General features: G+C 40.9%; 1 protein-coding gene and 1 long non-coding RNA gene across 9 annotated transcripts in view; one reads left to right on the top strand and one right to left on the bottom strand.

Moving 5' to 3' along the window:
- LOC128324065 (uncharacterized) overlaps nucleotides 1–16,100 on the top strand; it is a 46,647-nt gene extending 30,547 nt beyond the window's left edge. For both annotated transcript variants that reach the window (XR_008306613.1, XR_008306614.1), the window contains exons 5-6: nucleotides 14,019–14,131; nucleotides 14,460–16,100. This is a non-coding gene — a long non-coding RNA (uncharacterized LOC128324065). The remainder of the gene's footprint in view (nucleotides 1–14,018; nucleotides 14,132–14,459) is intronic.
- The window catches only part of ASXL3 (ASXL transcriptional regulator 3), a 146,059-nt gene that overhangs the window by 10,620 nt on the left and 113,119 nt on the right, over nucleotides 1–22,320 (bottom strand). For all 7 annotated transcript variants that reach the window (XM_053248187.1, XM_053248191.1, XM_053248188.1 and 4 more), the window contains 3 exons: nucleotides 5,630–5,726; nucleotides 4,778–4,883; nucleotides 593–2,534 (listed from right to left, as the gene is read on the bottom strand). In XM_053248187.1, the coding sequence (XP_053104162.1) occupies nucleotides 593–2,534; nucleotides 4,778–4,883; nucleotides 5,630–5,726 (2,145 nt within the window). The remainder of the gene's footprint in view (nucleotides 1–592; nucleotides 2,535–4,777; nucleotides 4,884–5,629; nucleotides 5,727–22,320) is intronic.

Raw genomic sequence — 22,320 nt, 5'->3', positions numbered from 1 at the left:
CTTGCTGTGCAGCCCAGTATGTGAGGAGGAGGATGGGAAAGCTGTTTTTGTTCCTTTCCCCTCCCTGCAAGAGCCCTGTTTGCTGTCAGAAATATGTCCCTGAGGATCATGCAGCCTTGTAGGGACCTGCAGTGGCAAAGTAACTGCACAGCTGCATACATGGCTTATCTCATTTAGTCTTCTTTTCAGTCTGCCAGGTCAACACTTTGAATTTTTTTTTTGCTATTTTCATGAACAGATTACTATACATGGCAGCAAAACAAGTTTCTACAAAGTGCTGTAATGAATTCTGAGATTTTTAAAATATCACTTTATAAAATAAAGTACTTCACATTGCTAGCATGTCAGTCCAATTACTCAGGTAATTACTCAGGCAATGTGGAAATCTGTTTATCACTATTATAAAATGAAACCAGGATCACTCTGTGTATGACAATGAATAGTCATCAGATGCTGGTTACTTTGTTGCGGTAGCTAGTGCACTATTTATTTATTTATTGCTAGACTGGTAGTAGGCTTCACTATCTAGACATATCCTTTTAAATTGTGAATACTCCAGAAAATGTCTTTTGTGGGTTTTCCATCCCTTTACCTTAAGAGGTGGGACTTTGGGCTCTTCTCTAGGTGGTGGCTCTCTCTCAGATGAACTTGTTGATGCATTACGATGAAATTGGTCATCTTCAATTCTAGCTCGCTTCTCTTTGGAGATTCCAAGACTATGGTGTTCAGCAGTCTTCCTTTTTGGGATCTCCAGGTCTCTACTTTCACTTCTGAGCTCAGGTGACTTGGTGGGTTCTGATGACTTTGAAGAATATGAACCTTCAAACCGATTCTGTGCAGTCCCTTGAAGTTTATGAGACTTATTTCTTCCTGCTTCTGGGAACAACAACTTTTCTGATGATGATAATGAGGTATATAGTTTATCATGTGATTTAGATGGAAGAGAATCACTATTTTTGCACCCTGCCACTTCTGTCAGAACTGACACTTCCAGTTGAGAGACTGTACCTTTTTTTTCAGTTCTTTGCTGAGCACTGTGGTTTCTAATTTTTATCACTTCTGGAGAAGAATGTTCTGCAATAGAAGAAATGAAAGATTTTTCTATTTCAGTATGTGATCTACATGGTTGATTAGTAAGGTTTCTAGACTGGGGCTCTTCTACTGCTGAAGTTTCAGACATGGCAGCTTTCATGCCTTCAGGAACACCCTGGAGCTGTTTCTGTTGTGAAACAAGACTCTCCTCTTGAGAAACATTAGGAATGACAGGAGCTTCTTCTTTCAGTGGTGACAGAGATTCTTCAGACAAACATGGTGATTTTCTTTGCTGCAGAATAAATCTTTCACTCATTGGGGAATTAGAAAGTGGTGATGTTTCTGAAGGTAGTGGTAAGCTGTTTGAGTGAGATGTTTCTGAAGCTAGAAGAACAGAAGATACTGAAGAGGTTTCAGATGTTAAGGGCAAATCAGACATTGGTGAGGTTTCTGATGGCAAAGCTAAGTTTGAAACTGGTGATGCCTCTGAAGTCAAAGGCAAATTTGACATCAGAGATGCTTCAGAGATTACAGGTGAGGCAGGCATTGGAGATACTTCAGACATCGATGTATTCAGATTATCATCAATAGGTTTTTGTTGACTATCAGCTTCAGTATTTTCTGTGCAGGACACATCAGATGAACAAGCTGTTTCCAGAGATACTGGAGTACAAGGTTCCTCTGAAGTAGATTGTGTGTCACCACCAGGAGAAGCAATACTGACACATGGTTCCTCTGGGCTTTCAGAGGAAAAGGATGTTTCCGAAATACAGGCATTTTCAGATGACTGTTCATCAGGGTCACTTTGCAGCTCCATATGTACAGCAACACTTCCACCTGTGAATAAGGAACCATTGAGGACTGGGGAATATTTTCCATGAGGACTTAGCTCTTTTGTGGAATCCAGGTCTTTTTCCTCCATATTACTAAGAGAGTTTGTAGATGAAGCAGACTGTGAAGGTGATAGGCTGCTTTCCAGTTGATCAGTCATGACTGACATTTCTTCCTGAGGATACTCCAATTTCTCTTCCACTTTAATTTCAACATGAGACAAAGTGCCTACTGCATTGTTCATCACAGCACAGGATTCAGAGTTTCCTGTAAGTGGCAATGATTCTGAGTCTTCATTTGTACCAATTGGGCTAACTGGTTGTTCAGAATTCACATGTTCTGCTTTATGGTTCTCCTCCTGACATTCACAGATACTTGTCTCAACCTCCTCAGCAATCTCCTCCTGAATGACAGATTCTTCAGGTATTAAAATGTCTTCTGTTTCTGCTATTAGATCCTTGGATGGAACATGTTCCATGTTGCAAAGGGATTGAGAGAATTCTCTCTCTGGCAGTGGTGATAGCTGGTTGTTTTTCTCTTCATGGTCATCAAAAGCTGCCTCCCTGGAAGGACCAGGCAAATCAGAAGGTCCGCAGAGTGAACTGTCTTCATCTTCATTATTGTTCTGTACAGAAGTTAGCTTCATAGATTCTTCTATTGACATTCCCAATCTAGACAAAAAAAAATCACACAGATTATCCATTCATCACAATCACATCAAATAAACACTTAATGTTTCTGAAGGAAAGATCAGGATCTCTGGATGCTACAAAATACAATCTATGGGTGAATCTGTATGGCTACAGCTAGGTAATTAAGAAAATAATCATCATTTATTGCATTTACTCTTAAAATACAGAATTTTACTCTCAACTATTTAAGGTATTTATATAATGATCTGGAACGAATTTCTCAAAGTGGTTTACAAGTAAAAGGTACTAGCTCTAAAAAAAAAAAAAAAAAAAAGGCACAATGTCCATGATTAAAAAGATCTGCTTACATTTTCATAACAACATTTCACACCGAGCTAGTGCTTTCATAGCTGCAGTCATGGTTAGGATCAGCTAGGCATAAGTACTTAGAGAAAAGTGTAGCTAGAAGTATAGCAGCTCAGTTTGTGTGACATCATAAATTCAGCTAAGATCTTGGAACAATCTGTGTTAACTTCAAATTTTGTCATTTTCTTATAACTTTTTTTTTTTTTTTTTGGAGAAACGGGCAAAAATATTACCTCATGTAACATTTACAGAGTCTATGCTTATCTCATTCATATATTTGTGATCACATTAACAATGCAATTCTATGAATGCTTTCTTGAAAGCAAGTCTCCTTATTTTCAATGGGGCTTACTCAAGTAATTATCCATAATATTGCAGCCTAAGTCTGAAATTGTCATACATACATTGTGCTCTAATGAGAAATGAACAGATGATACGATGGCTTATATCAGAGATGGGTAGACTTAAGGCTTCTAGGGACCATTTTATTTTTATTTTTTTTAACAGAGCTTTGTAAGTTAACAGCTTGGGGAGTCAGAGCCAGTCACAAAATGGCAGCTTGGGGAGGTGCAACCACTGCAAAATGACAGCTCATACCCCGTATCAACAGAATAAGGGATTTTAAACCTGAAACTCCTGACTTCTAGGATAATTTTGCTGCAGGAGAGGAAAGGAACAAGAGAAGTTGCTTTGTTGGGGAAATAAACTGGAGAAGAATTAATCTGAGAAAAAGTGAAAACAACCCTGAGCATTTGGAGAGAAAAACTAAACATGGTGTGGGCATAATCCCACTCAGGCAGCCAATCAGATCTGCATATTGTCTAGAGGGCTATTTAAGAGAATTCTGGGAGCTACCTGCAGCTCCCAGGCTACCTAATGCCTGCCTCTGGCTTACAGAACATTCTAGAAAATGTGTAAAAGTTGGTTTTGGAGAAAACACATGATAACTTAAACCAAGGCAAGAAGCATCATAAGGCTCATGGGATATAGTGAAATTGACTTAAGTAAGCTGGTCCACAGGATCTGAGAAACTGGCACAAATCCCCTATATTTCACACCTTCCCTTATTTATTTTTTCCACTAATAAATAATGTGAACATCTTTGATTCAATGTTAGCTTTTGAAGGAATAAAGCATGGTCTTATTTAAAGTCCATTTTGGGGCCAAACTATACATGATATATTAGCAAACAGAACTATGTCTTTAAATGCTGTCTCTGTTTAATCACATTTAAGGCGCGAGTTCCTTTTTAGTGAACTAAAAGTTCTAAAGGAATGTATGGGGGAGGTGCTGAACCCCCCTTACTTTTACACACACACACACACACACACACACACACACAGTCTGTCGCCCTGCAATGTAATTTTTGCACATGTGAGATGTGTCTAGCTGGGAGAAAAACCTTGTGTCAGTGGGAGGACCCCATGTGCCTCCTTTGTGCTTTATACTGCATTTGCAACCCTCAGCTTTACAGGTGATTAGGACAGTCCTGCATATAAGGAATGTGCTGACATGCTGCTATAATTTTATTCAGTATTTACAATACCAGAGCTACTGCTAGTACTGTAAATTATCTACAGTTATCCACTTCCTCCCACATTTATCACCAACAGAAACACAAAAATGATGTTTCTGCCCATAAATTTACAGTTTAGATAAGACAGTCAGGACAAAGCGAGTGTAGGGCATGGTGAGCATAGCAAAAATTACAAATAAAAGAGGCTAGAGATATCCAAATAAGGTTTTCCAAATAAGTCGATTTTAAGGTGAGAGTATGGAAAAGAGTAGAAATCAAGAGTGGGCAAAAACTGAAGAAGGCTGTTAAGAACTGAAAAGGTGAAAGAGCTAAAGCTACTGCCATCATAACTTTTATCAAAGATTTTTTTAAAAAATAAAAATTTTACATTGATGCTTACTTTTCTCCATAAAATCTTTCAAAGAACTTTTCTTTCCAGGGTTCAGTTTTCTTTTCTTTTTCTATCTCTTGTCTGATACGCAATTGCATTTCAGGAGTAAATTCTCCTAAAAGATACAAGTAGTGGAATAGTGAATACAGATTCCCAAAGATTTATCTAAGGGTGCAATCCACCAATAATTTCAGTTGAAATTTATGTGCAGAAGCAAGGTTGTGCAAAAACTGCTTGGAAGATTGTGCCATAAGATTATCAATCATAGACGGGCAAAGTTCCAAAGATTCTTCCAACTATAGTTCCTTGTACTGTATTAGATACTGCTTCGAAGGTCGCCCAACTTTTGGGAGCAGCTTTTCACGTAGAACAAGTAACTGTAGAAGTAAGGGGGCCTTACAAGTTCTGTGTGTGGCCCTTTAGATCACATGAGTTATATTTATAGGTTCTTTATACTGTTGTTTGCATTACACCTTCAGTCGTTCAAAAGTTATTTCAATCCAAAAGAAATCAGAGTGAAACCAACATGTTATTTGTAGTGTTATCTTTAATATTTCCAAAGTATATCAGTAGGATTTAGTCACATGCATTTAGGTTTCCAAAGCTGACATTGATGAAAATGCTTATTCATATTTTAAATAAGGCCGTCCAAATAAGCTCCCATAGTCAGATAGCTAGATATATGTGCTTAGATCAATTTGAAGGTGAATCTGTGTACATAATTTTAAAGTCCTGCTACTTTACATTTTCCCTTTCAAATGTATTTTAAGTCTGTGTGTTCTTGGCTATGACACAAGGAGATCTCTTTTCAGTTTTTAAAAAATCACTATTTGGTAGCTCTGATAACAAGTAGAAAATTACCTTCTGCCAATCGTTGTTTCCACCCTTGTGCTGCATATGCAAAGAATTCATTATTTAGAGCGGAACTACTGAGGCGCAAAACTCCATCACTTCCCATCTAGAAAATAAGCCGGTGGTAGCAGAAAACACTGTCAGAGACTGCTTCAACTAAGAGTACATAGTACATAAGAACAGAGTTCCAATTATGTGAAACGGAGAAGGACAGAAAATGGGAATAACAAAAGGAATAATATCCTAATATTTAAATAGCATTTTCATTATAGTCATCATATTAAATGCAAGTGGCCTAATCCAGAATCAATTTACATTAATGATGATCAAGTAGGAATGATTATTCCATTTCACTTTACATGACCTAGCCTCTTAGTAGCAAGTCAAACAAAAGTTGTTGAAAGTGTGGAGAACTCACAAATGCCCAAAGGGGGAAGCATGGTTTTTGGCATTCCTCACTTCCCTCTGCTGCCTCCTAAAAATAAATCCCTGGGGCTACTGCAGCCTTTTGGGGGGCATTTGGGGGCAGCAGAGAGAAGGGGGTTCCCTTGCCCTTTGTGTGCACAGAATTTTGTTCTGTGCACATCAGTGGATGCTGGCCAGCATTTCTTTTTTTAAAAAAAGTGTTTGGAACTTAGAGAAGTTAATTACAGAATCAACAGGAGGAAAGGCAACTCTTCAAGTAATGCTAAACAATGCCTAGACTGCTGCAAGATATAAGCATTGCTAGATTTCTTAGGAATAACAGCTAACATTCAGAGCAACAAACCACTTGATGAAGGACCTCACACTAGCACAAACTGTTGCACTAGCTAGCTAGTAGTGCTTCCAGACTAGTGCTGTGCTACTTGTGCAACAGTTGTGTAACTGCAGTATGCCTCATTTATTTCAATAGCAACTTTTAACAAAGGCACTATAGAGCTCTTGCACAATCCTTATTTTTAGCACAACTAAGCTGACTGCTTATGTTGCTACAGATTTGCTTGCTCTGCGAGTGGTTTGCTGCTCTGGATGTCAGCCAGTAAATGCAACATGATCAAGAAAAGTCAAGAACGAAAGGGGTGGGCAGGTCCTTCTTCAAATTCTTAGCATCAGTCTGAACCTCTTGCACCACTGAGTGGTGAATGGGAGCCACCCCATCATGAGGACTATTATCCAACAGAGCTACCAGAGAAAAAGAGCAGTAAAAACTCCAGCAGATAGGAGCAATAATCTACTACAGAGTACTGAGCTCTTACTGGAAAAATCTAAAATATGGAAGTGCCATTTTACAAGGAATACCAGATCAAGTTTCTCACTTCCCATTCTCCAATCACTCTCACTAAAAAAATAGAACAGTCTATCAAGAATTTAAGTGAAGGGGAAAGAAAACAAATACAGAAATATATGCCAAATTAAACACATTTTTTTCTATTTAAAAATCAAAATTAAAATGTGGATAATCTTCGTTTCTCAGATACCTTAGAGGGTATATTTTCACCTGGAATAAAAAAGTATGAGGAAAATCTTAAAATTCTGGTTTTAAAGGAGATATTTACTTCAGGAGTCCATGGCCATGGAGATGGCACAATTAACCACTATAGCTAAATTAGTATTTGGAGAAACATGCCAATAAAGCACTTTTTAAATACACTATTAATTTTTATGGTTTTCAAGAAATGCTGTCCAACAGAGACAATGCTTTAATGAGCCAGAACAACAAATGTTTTTTGAAAGGTTGGTTTTTTATTCTGTTGGGTTTGGAATTCTGGTTTTGTCTGATTAAGCACAATAGAGATGTTAATTCCTAAACACAAGCAATTATTTTGTGAAGAATCCACACCAAAACATTAACATAATTATTTTATTTTATTTTATTTTATTTTATTTTATTTTATTTTATTTTAGGGGGGTATGGACATTTGTCATAGCCCAGTGCCTATTTTCATAAGCCATGAAAATCAAACATTAGGAAACAGAACAGCAGCCAGTCAGTTAATTTCCTATTGATGCCTAATTTAACTCCTTTGCTACTGGAGTCCACTGCAGCATCAGTATGTTAAACAAATGTGGTAAAATTCAAAATACATGCTACTAAACCCCAAATGTTCTTCAGGAAGGATATGACTTTATTTTACAGGTGTTCAGGATCTTCCACAAGGCTGATACATTAAGCAACACTCAACCATCTAAATCCACTACCCCTCCTCACAACCCAATTAGAAACTCCTTTTGCTCTCATATAAAGCTAAGCCCAGGCTTTCTACACAATTGATATGTAGTAGATATATTTCTCAAATAAAATATTTTGTTAGTACAGGTAGTGATTCTACTATTAACATAGTCAGCAGTACATTCTATGTACTGTTTAGCTTACCTCGGTAACTTAACCATATATTTTAACATGGATTCCTCATTTTTAATAAAGTATAAAATATCTGTTGTATTTTTACATTTTTAGGGGAAGGGGAATGTGAGGCAAAAGGGATTCTATATAAGTTCTTGAAGACATTTTAAGAAGGATTATTGGACACATTGACAATAGCAAGCAATATTTTAAATTTATAAGAGATGTTACATCACACAGAAACTAAAGGAATACATATATGTGGGAACAGCCTGTAAAATAATGCTGAACAATTATCCTCACAGTCCGGTCAAATCTCCTGGGAGCTAATTTGTCAGACATGAGAGATGTGAGCTCTCCATATCACAACAAAGCTTGGCCGCAATACAGTTTGACCTTTAATCCAGTTACCTTCATCAAGTATGAGATGCTTATGAAGAAAAAGATCTGGAGATCTACCACATTTTAAATGCCATTATGTAAAATAAATGAATGTGCCACATCCCTTCTCCACCTTCCTATTATTTCATCCTTGAGATTCAAATAGATAATAAATGCTAGCAAACAAAAGAGAAAAAAGTATTCATAGCTTTTGAGTCCAGAACAAAAGGAACCCCACACACAGAGCAATAGTTCAACTGAGCAACTTCACTGAAATAAAAGCTTTTCAGTAGGTCAAAAGTATAGACTGTGTCACACCACAGAGAGTGTGGTGTGACAAAGACTCCATAACTGCAAAGACATACTTCAAAACAACATATTGGCTTGGATCATAAAATGGATTTTGTCCAGAAGGAGGGCAGTGTAGGTCCATTAGAGAGAGTTTCTGCATTTCATCCTAATAGACTCTTAGTTTTACATATTGGATGGGAAATGAAAAATAATGCTCCAAATGTGTGTGTGTTTGTGTGTATGTATGACAAACAGCTGTTTTCCTTTCCAGTGTATTCAGAATATATACCAAGAGAGACTGCAAAAGTCTCAGTCTAACAAACTTACTGAATTCAGATAAGATGGAGATACTTATTGTGTGGGGTCAGAACTCAGGAGACAATTTTGATTGGATCAGTTGGTGCTTAGGCTCAGAGTATTTAAGAGAATACCTTCTTCACTATGTGCCCAATTTCCCATTGAGATCATCCAGAGAGGTTTGTCTACAGTTGCCATAGGCTCATCTAGTGGCTACACAGAGACGGGCCTTCTCTGTTGCTACCTAGAGACTGGAATGAGCATCCTACTGAAATAAGAGCCTCCCCATAAATGATTTTTTTTTAAAACAATCTATAAAGACTCATTTCTTCACCCAAGCTTTTTAACTAGACTTGTGGCTTAAAATCATTTTAATTAGGGATGTGCACACATTGATTTTTTTCAATACGATTTGTACCCAAATCAAATCACCCCCAATTTGCTTTGAGTCCGAATCTGCCCCCCAATTCACCCCAGATTTGATTTGTACCCAAACATTCCTAATCCAAATTGATTCAGGGCAAAAAAAGGGGTTCCAGGGGCAAAAGAGTGGGGTGGGTGGTAGTGCCCAATGGGTGGAAGCTACCACCAGAAAATTCAAATAAATTGGGCAAAGGGGTGCTTTTAACAATTTTTTGAAGTTTCCGTGCCTTTAAGCTTTTTCCTATAGGGAATAATGGGGAATTTCAGCAGCCTTAGTTATAACTCCACATGGGGGGGGGCACCAGGGTGGCCCAGAGCGGGCTGTGGTGGGTGGTAGTGCCCAATGGGTGGAAGAAAGCTACCACCCAGATTTTGTGGATGGTAATGTTTTGCACCCGAATCTGGGCAATTATTTATTTATTCGATTTCTATACCGTCCTTCCAAAAATGGCTCAGGGTGGTTTACACAGAGAAATAACAAATAAATAATAAATAAGATGGATCTTATTTGACCTACTATCACCACAATTTGTGGCAGAGAATTCTACAAGTTGATTATGCATTCAATGAGCTGTCCACCACGACCCCAAGATCCCTCTCTTGGTCAGTCACTGACAGCTCAGATCCCATCAGCGTATACTTGAAGTTGGTTTTTTTGGTCCAAATGTGCATTACATTACACTTGCCAACACTGAACCGTATTTGCCACTTTGTCACCCACTCACCCAGTTTAGAGAGATCCTTTTGTACCCCCTCACAACCCGTTTTGGATTTCACTACCTGAAAGAGTTGGTATCATCTGCAAATTTGGCCATCTCACTGCTTACCACTACTTCTAGATCATTTATTAATAAAACAAAAGGCACTGGTCCCAGTACAGATCCCTGGGGGAACCCACTTCTCACTTCCCTCCACTGTGAAAACTCTCCATTTATCCTTACCCTCTGTTTCCTGTCTTTCAATCCGTTAGCAATCCACACATGTATTTGTCCCCGTATCCCATGACTGCTAAGTTTCCTCAGGAGTCTTTGATGAGGAACTTCGTTGAAATTTTTTTTAGAAGTTCTGGTATACTATGTCAACTGGATTACCTTGATCCACACACTTGTTGACATTCTCAAAGAACACCAGAAGGTTGGTGAGCCAAGATTTACCTTTGCAGAAGCCATGCTGGTTCTCTCCCTGCAGGGCCTGTTCTTCTATGTGCTTTACAATTTTATCTTTGAGGCCGCTTTCCATCAATTTGCCTGGAAAGGACATTAAGCTAACCAGCCTGTAATTTCCTGGATCACCCCTGGATCCCTTTTTGAAAATCAATGTTACATTTGCTACTTTCCAGTCCTCCAGTACAGAGCCTGATTGCAGGGATAAATTATATATTTTAGCAAGGAGGTCAGCAATTTCACGTTTGAGTTTGAGGACTCTTGGATGGATGATATTTGGCCCAGGCGATTTGTTAGTTTTTAGTTTTTCCAGATAGTTTAGAACATCTTCTCTTGTCACTTCTATCTGACTCAGTTCTTTAGCCTCCATCTCTGAAAAGCCTGGTTCAGGAATAGGTATTTGCTTAGTATCCTCTGCCGTGAAGACAGATGCAAAAAACTCATTTAGCTTCTCTGCAACCTCCATATCCTCCTTAGTAATTCCTTTCACTCCCTCATTGTCTAATGGTCCAACCACCTCCCTGGCAGGTTTCCTGCTTTTGATGTATTTAAAGAAGTTTTTGTTATTCCCCTTGATGCTTTTAGCTAAATGTTCCTTAAACTCTCTTTTTGCCTCCCTTATTGTCACCTTGCATTTCTTTTGCCAGAGTTTGTGTTCCTTTCTGTTCTCTTCATTTGGACAGGCCTTCCAATTTCAGAAGGAAGTCTTCTTCCCTTTTATGGCTTCCTTGACTTTACCTGTTAGCCATGTTGTCATCTTCCTGGACTTAGTAATACCTTTCCTCCTTTTGGGTATACAATCTATCTGGGCTTCTAGTATTGTTGTTTTGAGTAAACTTTTTGCATTCTGGAGCAAAGTGGCTCTCCCAATTTTCCCTTTGAGCTTTCTTTTCACCATACTCCTCATTTTGGAGAAGTTTCCTCTTCTGAAATTCAAAGTGTCTGTATTAGACTTCCTTGGTGATTCTCTCCCCACATTTATTCTGAATTTGATCACACTATGGTCACTGTTCCCTAAAGGGTCGATGACACTGACATTGTGCACCAGGTCCTGGGTGCCACTCAGGATTTAAGTCCAAGTTCTCCTTCTCTCTGGTTGGTTCCAATACCAACTGTTCTAGGGCACAGTCATTCGATGTATCTAGAGATTTGACCTCTCTGTCATAACCCAACTGTGAATTTTTCTAGTCTATGTGCTGGAGTCACCCATTATTACTGCCCTGCCTCTTCTTGATGCCTCCCTGATTTCCTACTGCAACTCTCAGTCACTGTCAGTGTTTTGATCTGGAGGGTGATAGCACGTCCCCAACAGCACAGTTCCTTTCAGGCCTTGTCTTGTCACTCACAGGGTTTCTGTGGAGGACTCCAGTCTACCTAGGTTTTCTACCTTGTTAGATTCTATCCTTTCTTTAACATACAGTGCGACTCCACCTCCAAGGTACCCCTCCCTGTCCTTTCTATAGAGTTTATATCCAGGGATAACAGTGTCCTACTGGTTCTCGCTGTTCCACCATGTTTCTGTTATGCCCACTATATCTATTTCTGTGTTAGCAACCAAGCACTCCAGCTCACCCATCTTGACTCGGAGGCTTCTGGCATTGGCATATAAGCACCTATACGCTGAATCTCTTCCCTGGTGTATGCTATCTTTCTTTTGACTCTTTGACCAGGGGGCACAGGCTTCTGTCTGCTCTTTATGCGGTTCTGCTTTGTCCCCTTCTGTTGTATCCGAACCCTTTGCACCCTCGCACCTTAAAGGATGGTGTTTGCTGAACCGGATACTGCCCAGTTCCCGTCGGCAATTCCCCAGGCATCATTTTAAAAGCTGCTCTGCAACCTTGTTGATTTTAAGCACCAGCAGTCTGATTCCATCTTGGTTCAAGTGCAGCCCGCCCCTTTTGTACAGGTCTTGCTTGCCCCAAAATGTATTCCAGTGCCTAACAAATCTAAACCCCTCCTTCCAGCACCAACGTCTCATCCACGCATTGAAACCCCTCAGCTCTGTCTTTCTCACTGTACCTGCATACAGAATAGGTAGCATTTCTGAGAATGCTACCTTGGGGGTCCTGGACTTCAATATGCAACCTATCAGCCTAAATTTGGCTTCCAGGACCTCCCAACTACATTTCCCCACATCGTTGGTGCCGACGTGCACCACGACAGCTGTCTGCTTCCCAGTACTTCCTAAGAGCCTGTCTAGATGCTGCGTGATGTCCGCAACCTTCGCACCAGGCAGGCAAGTCATTGTGCGATCAACAAGCGGGTCACAAACCCATCTCTCTATACCTCTAATGATAGAATCACCCACTACAAGGAGGCCTCCCCCCAGAAGTACCCCCTGTGCGAGAGGATATGGGCTAATCTTCCACGGAAGGGGTTCCTCCTAAAGGAGCATTTCCCTCTTCCTCAGCCCGATATACTCCTTGCCCGAGACCTTCATTCTCCCTAGCTGTCAGCCCTGGAGTGGAATGCCTCTACCAAGTCCCTGAAGGTCTTGTCCGCATGCCTCTGTCTCTCTGAGCTTCTCCAGATCCGCCACCTTGGTATCAAGGGAACGAATTTGTTCCTTAAGAGCCAGGAGCTCCTTGCACCGAGCACACACCCATAACTTCTGCCCATGGGGTAAACAGTCATACATGTGGCACTCTGTGCAATACAATGGGAAGTGCACCCTCCCCTGCTGACTTTCTATCTTCATATCGGTTTTGTTGGCTGTTTACAGTATTTAGAGATAGTTTATTAGAAGGATAGGTCTCTACTGTAATGGTCAGCTATTTAACTGTCCAATCAGCCTTTCTCAAGAATATGAGGGAGGGATTTGTACTTATGTTCTCTTCTCCACCGGGCTCCTTGTAATCAGAGGGATTTGTTCCAGGCTCCCCCAGACACTTCCTGCAAAACTCCTGAAAAACTCCAGTGTACTGTTTGCTGTCCCTGTCTGCTATGCTCTGTTCGCCCTCCTTATACAGACCTGGGTATTGTGCTTATTTTGTTGGCTTTCTTAGCTATTAATTGTTTGGCTCCTTTTGGTTAATTCTCTTATCTGAGTTGGTGAATGAGTTATTAAACTTATATATCTATATTATTGTTAATAAATTAAGTATATATACACAGATCTGGGGGTAGTTAAATTTATTGAACAGCAGTATAAACAAATCATTTTTTTTTAAAAGAAATAAGATACACACACAGACAGGAGAAATATTTAAAATTTTTAAAAGGAAAGCGGAGGGAGGGCCATTGATTTTTAGATATTTTGTTAAAGCCATGGCTCCCAAAAAAGGCCCAGGGAAGTCTAAGGGTAAAGGGAAGGCACCAGCCGCTAGTGCAGCCACCAGCTTCTTCTTCCTCTTCTGAGGATGAGGGATAGGTAGTTATGGTTTGGATTTCGTCTTGATGCACTGGAGGCTAGCAAAAAGGTCACCGGGGATGAATCTTCTGGGACGCAGGCTAGGAAACCACAGGCAACAGGTCAGGCTGATCAACGGCTACAAATCTTGCAATCTATTGAAACCAGGCTTGACGCTTTGGAGAAGGGCTCCAGCAAGGAGGTGGCCGTTGCTGAACCATGCCCCACCCCCGTGCGATCTTCTCATCGCAATACACTTGACTCTGACACTGGCCCTATGGGTGAGTATGATATAATGGAGGACTGGACAAGTTGCCCCAGGTATGTGTGGGGGATGTTTGGCCTGTTTGTCCTTCTGGCCCTGGTTTCCCCCCTGCCACCTGGGCAGGCATTTTACTTTCTAGTGATGGTTCTTGCAAGGCCAAAAAGTCTTCGCTTGCCTCCCAACTATCACCTTGGGAACGGAAGTGGATGGGTGGTGATAGACCATTGGAGCTTTCTGCAGGCTCAAGGGAAGCTTCTGCTGATGAAGGGGATGAACGGATTGAATTCTACCCTCATGGTGGTGTATCATTGCCCTTGGGTGATCATTTACTCCTTTCCATGCAGGATTTGGAAAAAAACAAATTTGTGGACATGTTCTCTTTGCTATATCGGGAATCTGAGCCCCAGGATGATGGAAAAAGCTGATGCCAAGTTCAAGGTCAAAGCTGTTGACCGTAATTGGTCAAACTGGTTGGTAGAGTACATGGTTTATATGGGAGTGGCTGTACAGAAACAGTTGTCACGGGCTGTCTCTATGATAAAATACTTAGATATCATTTACCATGCATTTTTGGAGTTCAGTGGGCCTGCTTGGGCCCGCTATGATGAATCATTTAGGTGGTGTTCAGCATTGGATCCTTCTCTCCCTTGGGATTGCCCCCAACCAACGTTGTGGTTGAGGATTACAACTTCTAATCGCCCAGTTTGGGGGGAGTATTCAGACAGTGGCCATTTGGTGGTTAGGTCATCAGCTACTCCTGTCTGCAGCCAGGCACAGGCCTCGGGTGGTTCTTTTCACCTATTGTGTTGGGCATTCGGGGTTAGTGGTGCGTGCTCATGGCCCATTGTCTGTATCATCACACATGTTCACATTATTTTAGTAATTGCCACAGGATAAGTGTTGGCATTCTGGTCGTAGGGATTCAGCTGGGTTAAAGTGACACACACTTCAGAAGGGACCTAGTCCAATAAGGTTGGTCCCGCTTTTGTCTTTATTGCAATGCTATCATGTTATCCAGGATAGTACTTATTTGTGGGAAGGCTTCTGAGATGGTTTCAGGATACCTTACCAGGGCCTGAGGGTGGCCTTCTGGGCTGATAACTTGAAATCCATAAGGGATATGGAGCACATTGTTTGGGCTAAAATTAAGAAGGAAGTTTGGGAAGAAAGCATCTTGGGCCCCTTTTCTGCGCCACCTTTACCTACTTTATGGGTTTCATCCTTAGGAGTTGTTCCTAAGAGAGCAGTGGGGAGATATCGTTTAATTCATCACTTGTCATTCCAGGCAAGCAGCTCCGTGAATGATGCTATTCCTCCACAATTGGGCTCAGTGCAGTATGCCTCATTTGAATCAGCTGTGAATATGGTTCGGTCTCAGGGAAGGGGGGCTTTGCTAGCAAAATGTGATATTAAATCGGCTTTCTGGCTTTTGCCAATCCACCCTGTTGACTTTGATTTGTTGTGATTTTTGTTCAATGGGGCCTTTTATATAGATCGGGCTCTGCCTATGGGAGGCTCCATTTCCTGTTCTGCAGTTGAGAGTTTCAGTTCCTTTTTACACTGGGCAGTGCATGAGCACACAGGTCTGACATTCGTGGTGCATTTTCTAGACTCTTTTCTTTTTGCCAGTCCGGGTTTCTCCTTGATTTGTGAGCATCTCATGACTTCTTTCCAGGATCTGACTCAGGAGCTGGGGGTTCCCTTGGTGGAGGAGAAATCTGAACATCCAGCGACTTGTCGACCTTTTGGGGCACTGAAATTGATACTGTCCATCAATATTGTCACTTAGTGGCTGATAAGATCTTGAACTTGGGCCAGCTCCTGGGTAGGTTACTGGAAGCCAAAAAGATTACATTGCGGGAGAAGCAGAGTGTTATCGGTCATCTGAACTTCACATGCTGGGTCATAGCGCCCTGTAGGCCTTTTCTAAGGCATCTATGTGATGCTACTAAGGGGGTTTCATGCTCCTCATCATCATATTTGTGTGACCCGCGAGATTTGGGATGATGCCAGACTCTGGTCTGAATTTCTTTCGGACTTTGATGGCATTTCACTTTGGCATTCTAAATTTGTACTGGAAGCCAAGCTGCAAGTGCATTCTGATGCAGCTGGTGGACTGGATTTTGTTTTTTTGTTGTTTTTAGGAATGAATGGTGTTCAGCCAGGTGGTCAACTGATTGGGTTACATCTGGGATTACTTGTGACCTAACCTTTTTGGAATTTTTCCCTATTATGGTGGCTGTACATGTGTGGGCCCGTGGGCTTGCCAATCATACTGTTCAGTTTTGGTGAGATAATTTGTCAACCATTCATGTACTAATTAATTCTGGGACTTCTCACAATCCTCGGGTCATGCGGCATTTTATTTTGCAGTACTCACAGCATATGTTGTTTACTGCTTGCCATGTTCCAGGTTTGGACAATAACATTGAGGATGCCTTGTTTCAGAGGCAGGAGCAGCATTTTCAAACCCTTGCACTGATGGCCAAAGAAGCTTCCGAGAATTTTCTGGTCAAGTTGTGGAACCTTAGGAGGCAGAAACTGAACAGGCTATCTACCTCTCTTTGGCTCCTAACATCAGGAAGTGTTATGCTGTGGCAGTATGTGAGTTTTATGAGTTTAGGAATTCGTCCGGATTTGAGGAAGTTTGGCCTATTCCAGTGGAACAGGTGTTACACTATTGCGTTCACTTGCGTAGCCGAGATTTGGCACCTAGATCTATAGATGCCAGCTTGGTGGCTCTGATCTTCCAGGCTAAGAACAGGTTCTCAGACTCCACCTCTGAACTTTGGGTGTGTCACACTTCCAAGGGTTGAGCAAGGGCGGATCCTGATTCTGTTCGCCCTGATTCTCAGGTGCCAATCACCCCTTTCATATTGGATAAGATTTTAACACATGTTAATTCCATATGTTTTTCGAATTTTGAAGTTTTGTTATTTTGGTCAGCTAGTCTTGTGGCATTTTTTGGTGCATTTTGGGTAAGTGAACTTGGACGGGCTAAGACTGACCAGCATGGAATGGGGGGCTACTGTCTGTCTTTCCCATGGTGATACTGACTCGTTGTGTCCTGTGTCTGCAGTGGTAGCCTACTTGCAGGTCCAGGGACACGATCAGGGTCCCCTTTTTTGTCATGATGATTCTTCTGCACTTACCTGTTACCAATTTTGGATGGTAGTTCATAGTCTGTTGCGCAAGGAGTTCGGAATCCGGCAGAGTTCAGTACCCACTCTTTTCGTATAAGTGCAGCATTTTCTGCAGCAGTGGTTGGCATGTCGGAAGGTCAAATTCATGGTCTGGGTCACTGGCCCTAATCTGCTTGCCATCGGTATATTCAGCCTTTACGCCATTAGTAAGTACCATTACGACTATGAGGTACTAACCTGTTTTGTTTTTTAAGGGTGCAGACGCCATCCCTAGTTCAGATTCTTATTTTTGGCCACAGTTTCGTGTTCTGGGCCAGTCGTCGGGCACATCAGACCAACATAGGCATCCAATTATGCCTAGCCGGCATGGCTGAAGTGGAATGGCTTGGACATCGTGGGATGACCTGGAGCCTCTTCATGCCCATCTTGGATGAGTATAGAGCCATACATGGCGTCCCTCATCATTACCACCCAAATGCATGGGTGGTAGTAATGAGGGACGTCATATATGGCAATATCATCACCACCCAAATGCATGGTGGTACATAAAAACAAAAATGGTACACTGGACTATATAGACTTATCCAGACATCATTTACCAGAGTACAACCTCTGAGAAAGCCCCATCTAGCACATCAATAACTTCTTTCTCCTGATACACTGCTCACACTTACAGCTTTTTTCTGAAAAGAAGAAGGCTGTAAACGTGATAGCGGGTGGTTCAGGCACAGGAACCTCCTGATCATGGAAGCAGCTGCCATCATGCTTACAGTCTTCACCCCTTCAGATGAAGGCTGTAAGTGCAAATTTACAGAAAAGAAGTGATTGACATGCCAGACAGGACTTCTGGGCTCTTTCGGAGGCTGTACTCAAATACAGCCTCCAGTAAATAATGTTTGAATGAGGCTTATAAACATAATGTAACAGCAAATATATAAACCTAGACCAAGTTCCACAAAATGTGGTTTCCTAGGGTATACAAATATAACCATTATATGAACGTCTTACAGAGTACTAAAATGTACAACCAGCCAACATGATGTCCATACATGTGAGATCATGTAAATATTGGAGGTGAGGGTGATGATCCTTTGACAATTTGAAAGTTATGAACTCATCAGTACTGAGAACCATTCAGACATTATGCATGCTGACATTAGGGTTCAGTGGACAAGCACCAAAGTGAGGTACTTGTTGAATGATAATTTGACAGCTGCAACATTTACTCAGTTTGTTGCTATTATAGGCATGAAGTGAATAAAAGTACCTATTCAATTCAAAGGTAACTCTGGATTAGCATATATATGAATATATTAAGTTACTTCACAGTGCCTCAGGCCATTGCTCTATCTCACCCAATATTGTTTATTCTGGCTGCTGAACCCTTTAACTTGAGATGCTAGTGAATCTGGGATTTTCTGCATTTCCTTCTGAATGCAAAGCATGTGTTCGATTGCAGCTATGGCCCTTGGAAAATAAATCAAATGATGATGGCTGCACCACACAACTTAACTACAATGCATATCCCATCAAGCTTCATATCTGCATATACAGAGACTGTGTAAACTAGATCCAAGTTGTTTGAACTTGGAGAATAAGTAAAGATGTCTCTAAGAAAACTTGCGAATAATCAAAAATTCCGCTTACCATAAGAAACAAAGAGTGGATTACAAACAGGTTTCTTAAACAAAATGGCAATATTCAAGGACAGTCCTCCCATGCAGCATGTTTGAAATAAGTTGCTTCAGGTAAGTATTTGAGAGAAACATAGTGGAAGAAACTGCTTCTGTTCCCTATGCAAACCTAGTGGAGCCACCACCCCTGCTCCACAGAATACCACAGAGGTGCTGGCACCACTCTAGTCAAACTCTATGGCTGGAAATTCCAAATCCACTCCCTGCCTCCTCTTCTGTTGCCTCAACCTCATCCATGGCTGCCATCACTGTCAGGTACATCAGCATTCTTGTTCACCACCAACTTAAGCAGTGAAGAGTAGAAGTGGTGTGTCAGGAAGAGAAAGTAAGGAACAGGGAATGAATGTGCATGTGTGGGGAGAATGGGAGGAACCATTTGGCACCACATTTGAGATACCAAAATGTCTTGGACTAGCCATGATCCAGAAAAAACAAAAGGAAGCAATATATCTGTTTAGTGGAGGAACATCTTACTATGTGGAACTGGCAGTGGAAGGGACTGCAGTGCCAAGGAAAGAAAAGAGCTCCTCGGGGTATTCTGGACTGTATCCAACATTTTATAAATTTTTACATTACACTATGGTAACTGAATGATATATAAAAATATCAGACATAAAAATGAACTTTCTATATTAATGAGGCATAAAAGCACTTAAGAGGTTGACTTGCTGCTTCATTTTTTGTTTTTAATGGAATGTTGACTGCTTCTTGAAGAAAGTCTGGGACAGAAAAATGTATCTTAGGTACTCATATTGATTTGTAGTCATGTTGTAGTCTGAGTGCTTTTGGAAACTCCATCACTTACATTGCATTAAGCGAACTGATGCTACGGTACAGTTGAAAGAAGCATCTTTGGTGAAAATGCTGGTGAAATTGGACTGATTTCCTATCCCCTTCTCCAATATAAGCCCTCTAAAACACAGACGCATCTTCTAAGGTTCCCTAACAGATATAAAGTGTATTAACATAACCTACTGGGAGGATGAGTGGCGGAGGGGGGCGGGGAGGCAGGGTTTCACCTTCCTTCCCCCAGACGATAAAACAAAAGGCAGACTGCACTCCCAAATGATCCATGCTGCACCAAGCAGCATGGATCTCCAGAGGCTGAGACAAAAAGTCCTGGCCTCTGGATATCCCACAATTCACTGCATGATGAGCAGAGTGCATTGGGGGAATCCCCCAGGAGACAGGCGCTACTAGGGAACACTAGCACAGATTTCCAGATCTAAGGAGAAATTGTCATCAGCACATTAATACCCCTGCTAACTGGGCAAAGAGGCACCTTTTAACATGGTGATTCTCTTTATTTAGCAGGGGGAGAGTAACTGGCCCTATCCAGCCCCAGCACAGTACCACAAGTGACTGTTGACAATGTCTGTCTTATATTTCTTTTTAGACTGTGAACCCTTCGGGGACAGGGATCTATCTTATTTATTATTATTTCTCTATGTGTTTACTTTAGAAACTTTTGTTGAAAAGTGATATATAAATTGTACCCTAATCCTATCCCTATCCAGCCTCAGCACAGTACCCCCGGTGACTGTTGCTAGTGTCTATCTTAGGTTTCTTTTTAGATTGTGAGCCCTTTGGAGACAGGGAAGCATCTTTAGTTATTTATTATTTCTCTATGTAAACTACTTTAGAAACTTTTGTTGAAAAGCGGTATATTAATTATTTTTGTTAATTATTGCTTGGCTCCTTAATGCATCATCCACAGCAAATGCTTTTCAGTCAAGGGCATTGGTGGGTTATGTTTTTAATGATTCTGTAACTTGGTCTGGCAAGTTGCTCACATAGCTAAACCTATTTCCAACCATTAAATATTGATTTCACATGCAGCTATGGAAGCTGGGCTAGTGAGGAAAAGAGCTCCAGTAATCCTGGCCTGTGCTGCTCTCCCTTATATGAAGGTTTCAGCACCTCCCTGTTTTTCTGCAGAAGATATCTGTGGGGAGAGGAAGGGAATATTGGATGCATTTGCTTTTCTGAAAGACAAAGATGAAGGAAAACACTATGTGAAAATAGGGACAGGGAATGGACAAAATGTCCTGCATTGGTGAAATTAGATTTTGGGCTTAATGTTTATAGAGGAGTTGTTATAGGGGCATAACGTTGGAAGGCGGCTGCTCTTCTTGATTATATTTTATATTATATACAGAACTTATCAATCTTCTAGTTCCCATGATTATGTATCTGAACAGTTTTAAATCCCTCTGTGCCTTGTTACTAGCCCCAGACTGAGTTCTGCTTTCATAGGAGCCGGACCTTAAAGCACAAGACTACAGGAAGTACAATAAAGTTGTGGCCTCTGCTAAGATTCACTCTGGTTGCTTGTGCAATACTTTGGATGCTTAGGTATGGCTGTATTCAAAGGATTTTTCCAAGTCATAACTATTCCTGAGTAATATATAACACATTTGTAGTGTTTATTTGTGTGCATGGAAGTGTTCTTTTAAGAAGCTGACACATTTCCAAGAAGTTGGAAGCAAGGGACCATCTCTGCCTTTCTTAAGAAAAATAGAAAAATGCATATTTTAACTATGAGCCCCATTGCCCACTGAAATCATCTAGAGAAGTTCTGCAGTTGCCACCAACTCATTTGGTGGCTACACAGGGACAGGCCTTCTCTGTTGCTGCCCCAAGACTCTGGAAGGTCTCCCTACTGAAATAAGAGCCTCCCCATCTCTGACAACTTTAAAAAGGTCTCTAAAAAACATTTCTTCACACCAGCTTTTTAACTAGACATGTGGTTTTAAATTGTTTTAAGATTTTCATTTCTGTTTTAATTTGTTTTATGTTGCTTTAAACTACCCAGAGATGGAAGTTTGGGGTGGTGCACAAATCTAATGAATAAATAAATACATTTCCATAGGTCAGAATTTATTTATTTATTAAGCATATTTTATACTGCCAAAACACACCTCTCTGGGTGGTGTACAATGACTTCCTCAAATCCTGGAAGGAAGCTACACAAACCAAGGAAGGAAAAATACCTAGAAGCACCACCATGAGACCATATGAACTTCAATTTCTAGGCACAATGGGGTGCCATTTTAATGATTTCTTAGCGTTCTCAGTTGAGTCTTTGGTGCAAGAAAGTATACAGCCTACTCTACTCTCCTTTGTACTCTTGGTTTTTTCCCAGGTTTCTGTGACCTGAAATGTAATTTGCTATACCTACAGGTTACAGAAACATTTGTGCAACCATTATAATAAATTCAAGGACTAAGAATGTGTTAAATGCTACAGAACTATAACAGATAAGAAAAAAGCAGATATTTGTGCAATGAATGTTACTCCCTCACATTTAGATGCGCATCCAAAAGCAAATATTGGTCCTCTGCACTGCATTACTTTCAACAGAGTGC

Source organism: Hemicordylus capensis, chromosome 4 (genome assembly GCF_027244095.1).
Source record: "Hemicordylus capensis ecotype Gifberg chromosome 4, rHemCap1.1.pri, whole genome shotgun sequence".
In the NCBI taxonomy this organism is placed as follows: Eukaryota; Metazoa; Chordata; class Lepidosauria; order Squamata; family Cordylidae; genus Hemicordylus; species Hemicordylus capensis.
The sequence above is the reverse complement of the archived record's forward strand: the minus strand, read 5'-3'. Positions and strand labels throughout refer to the sequence as shown.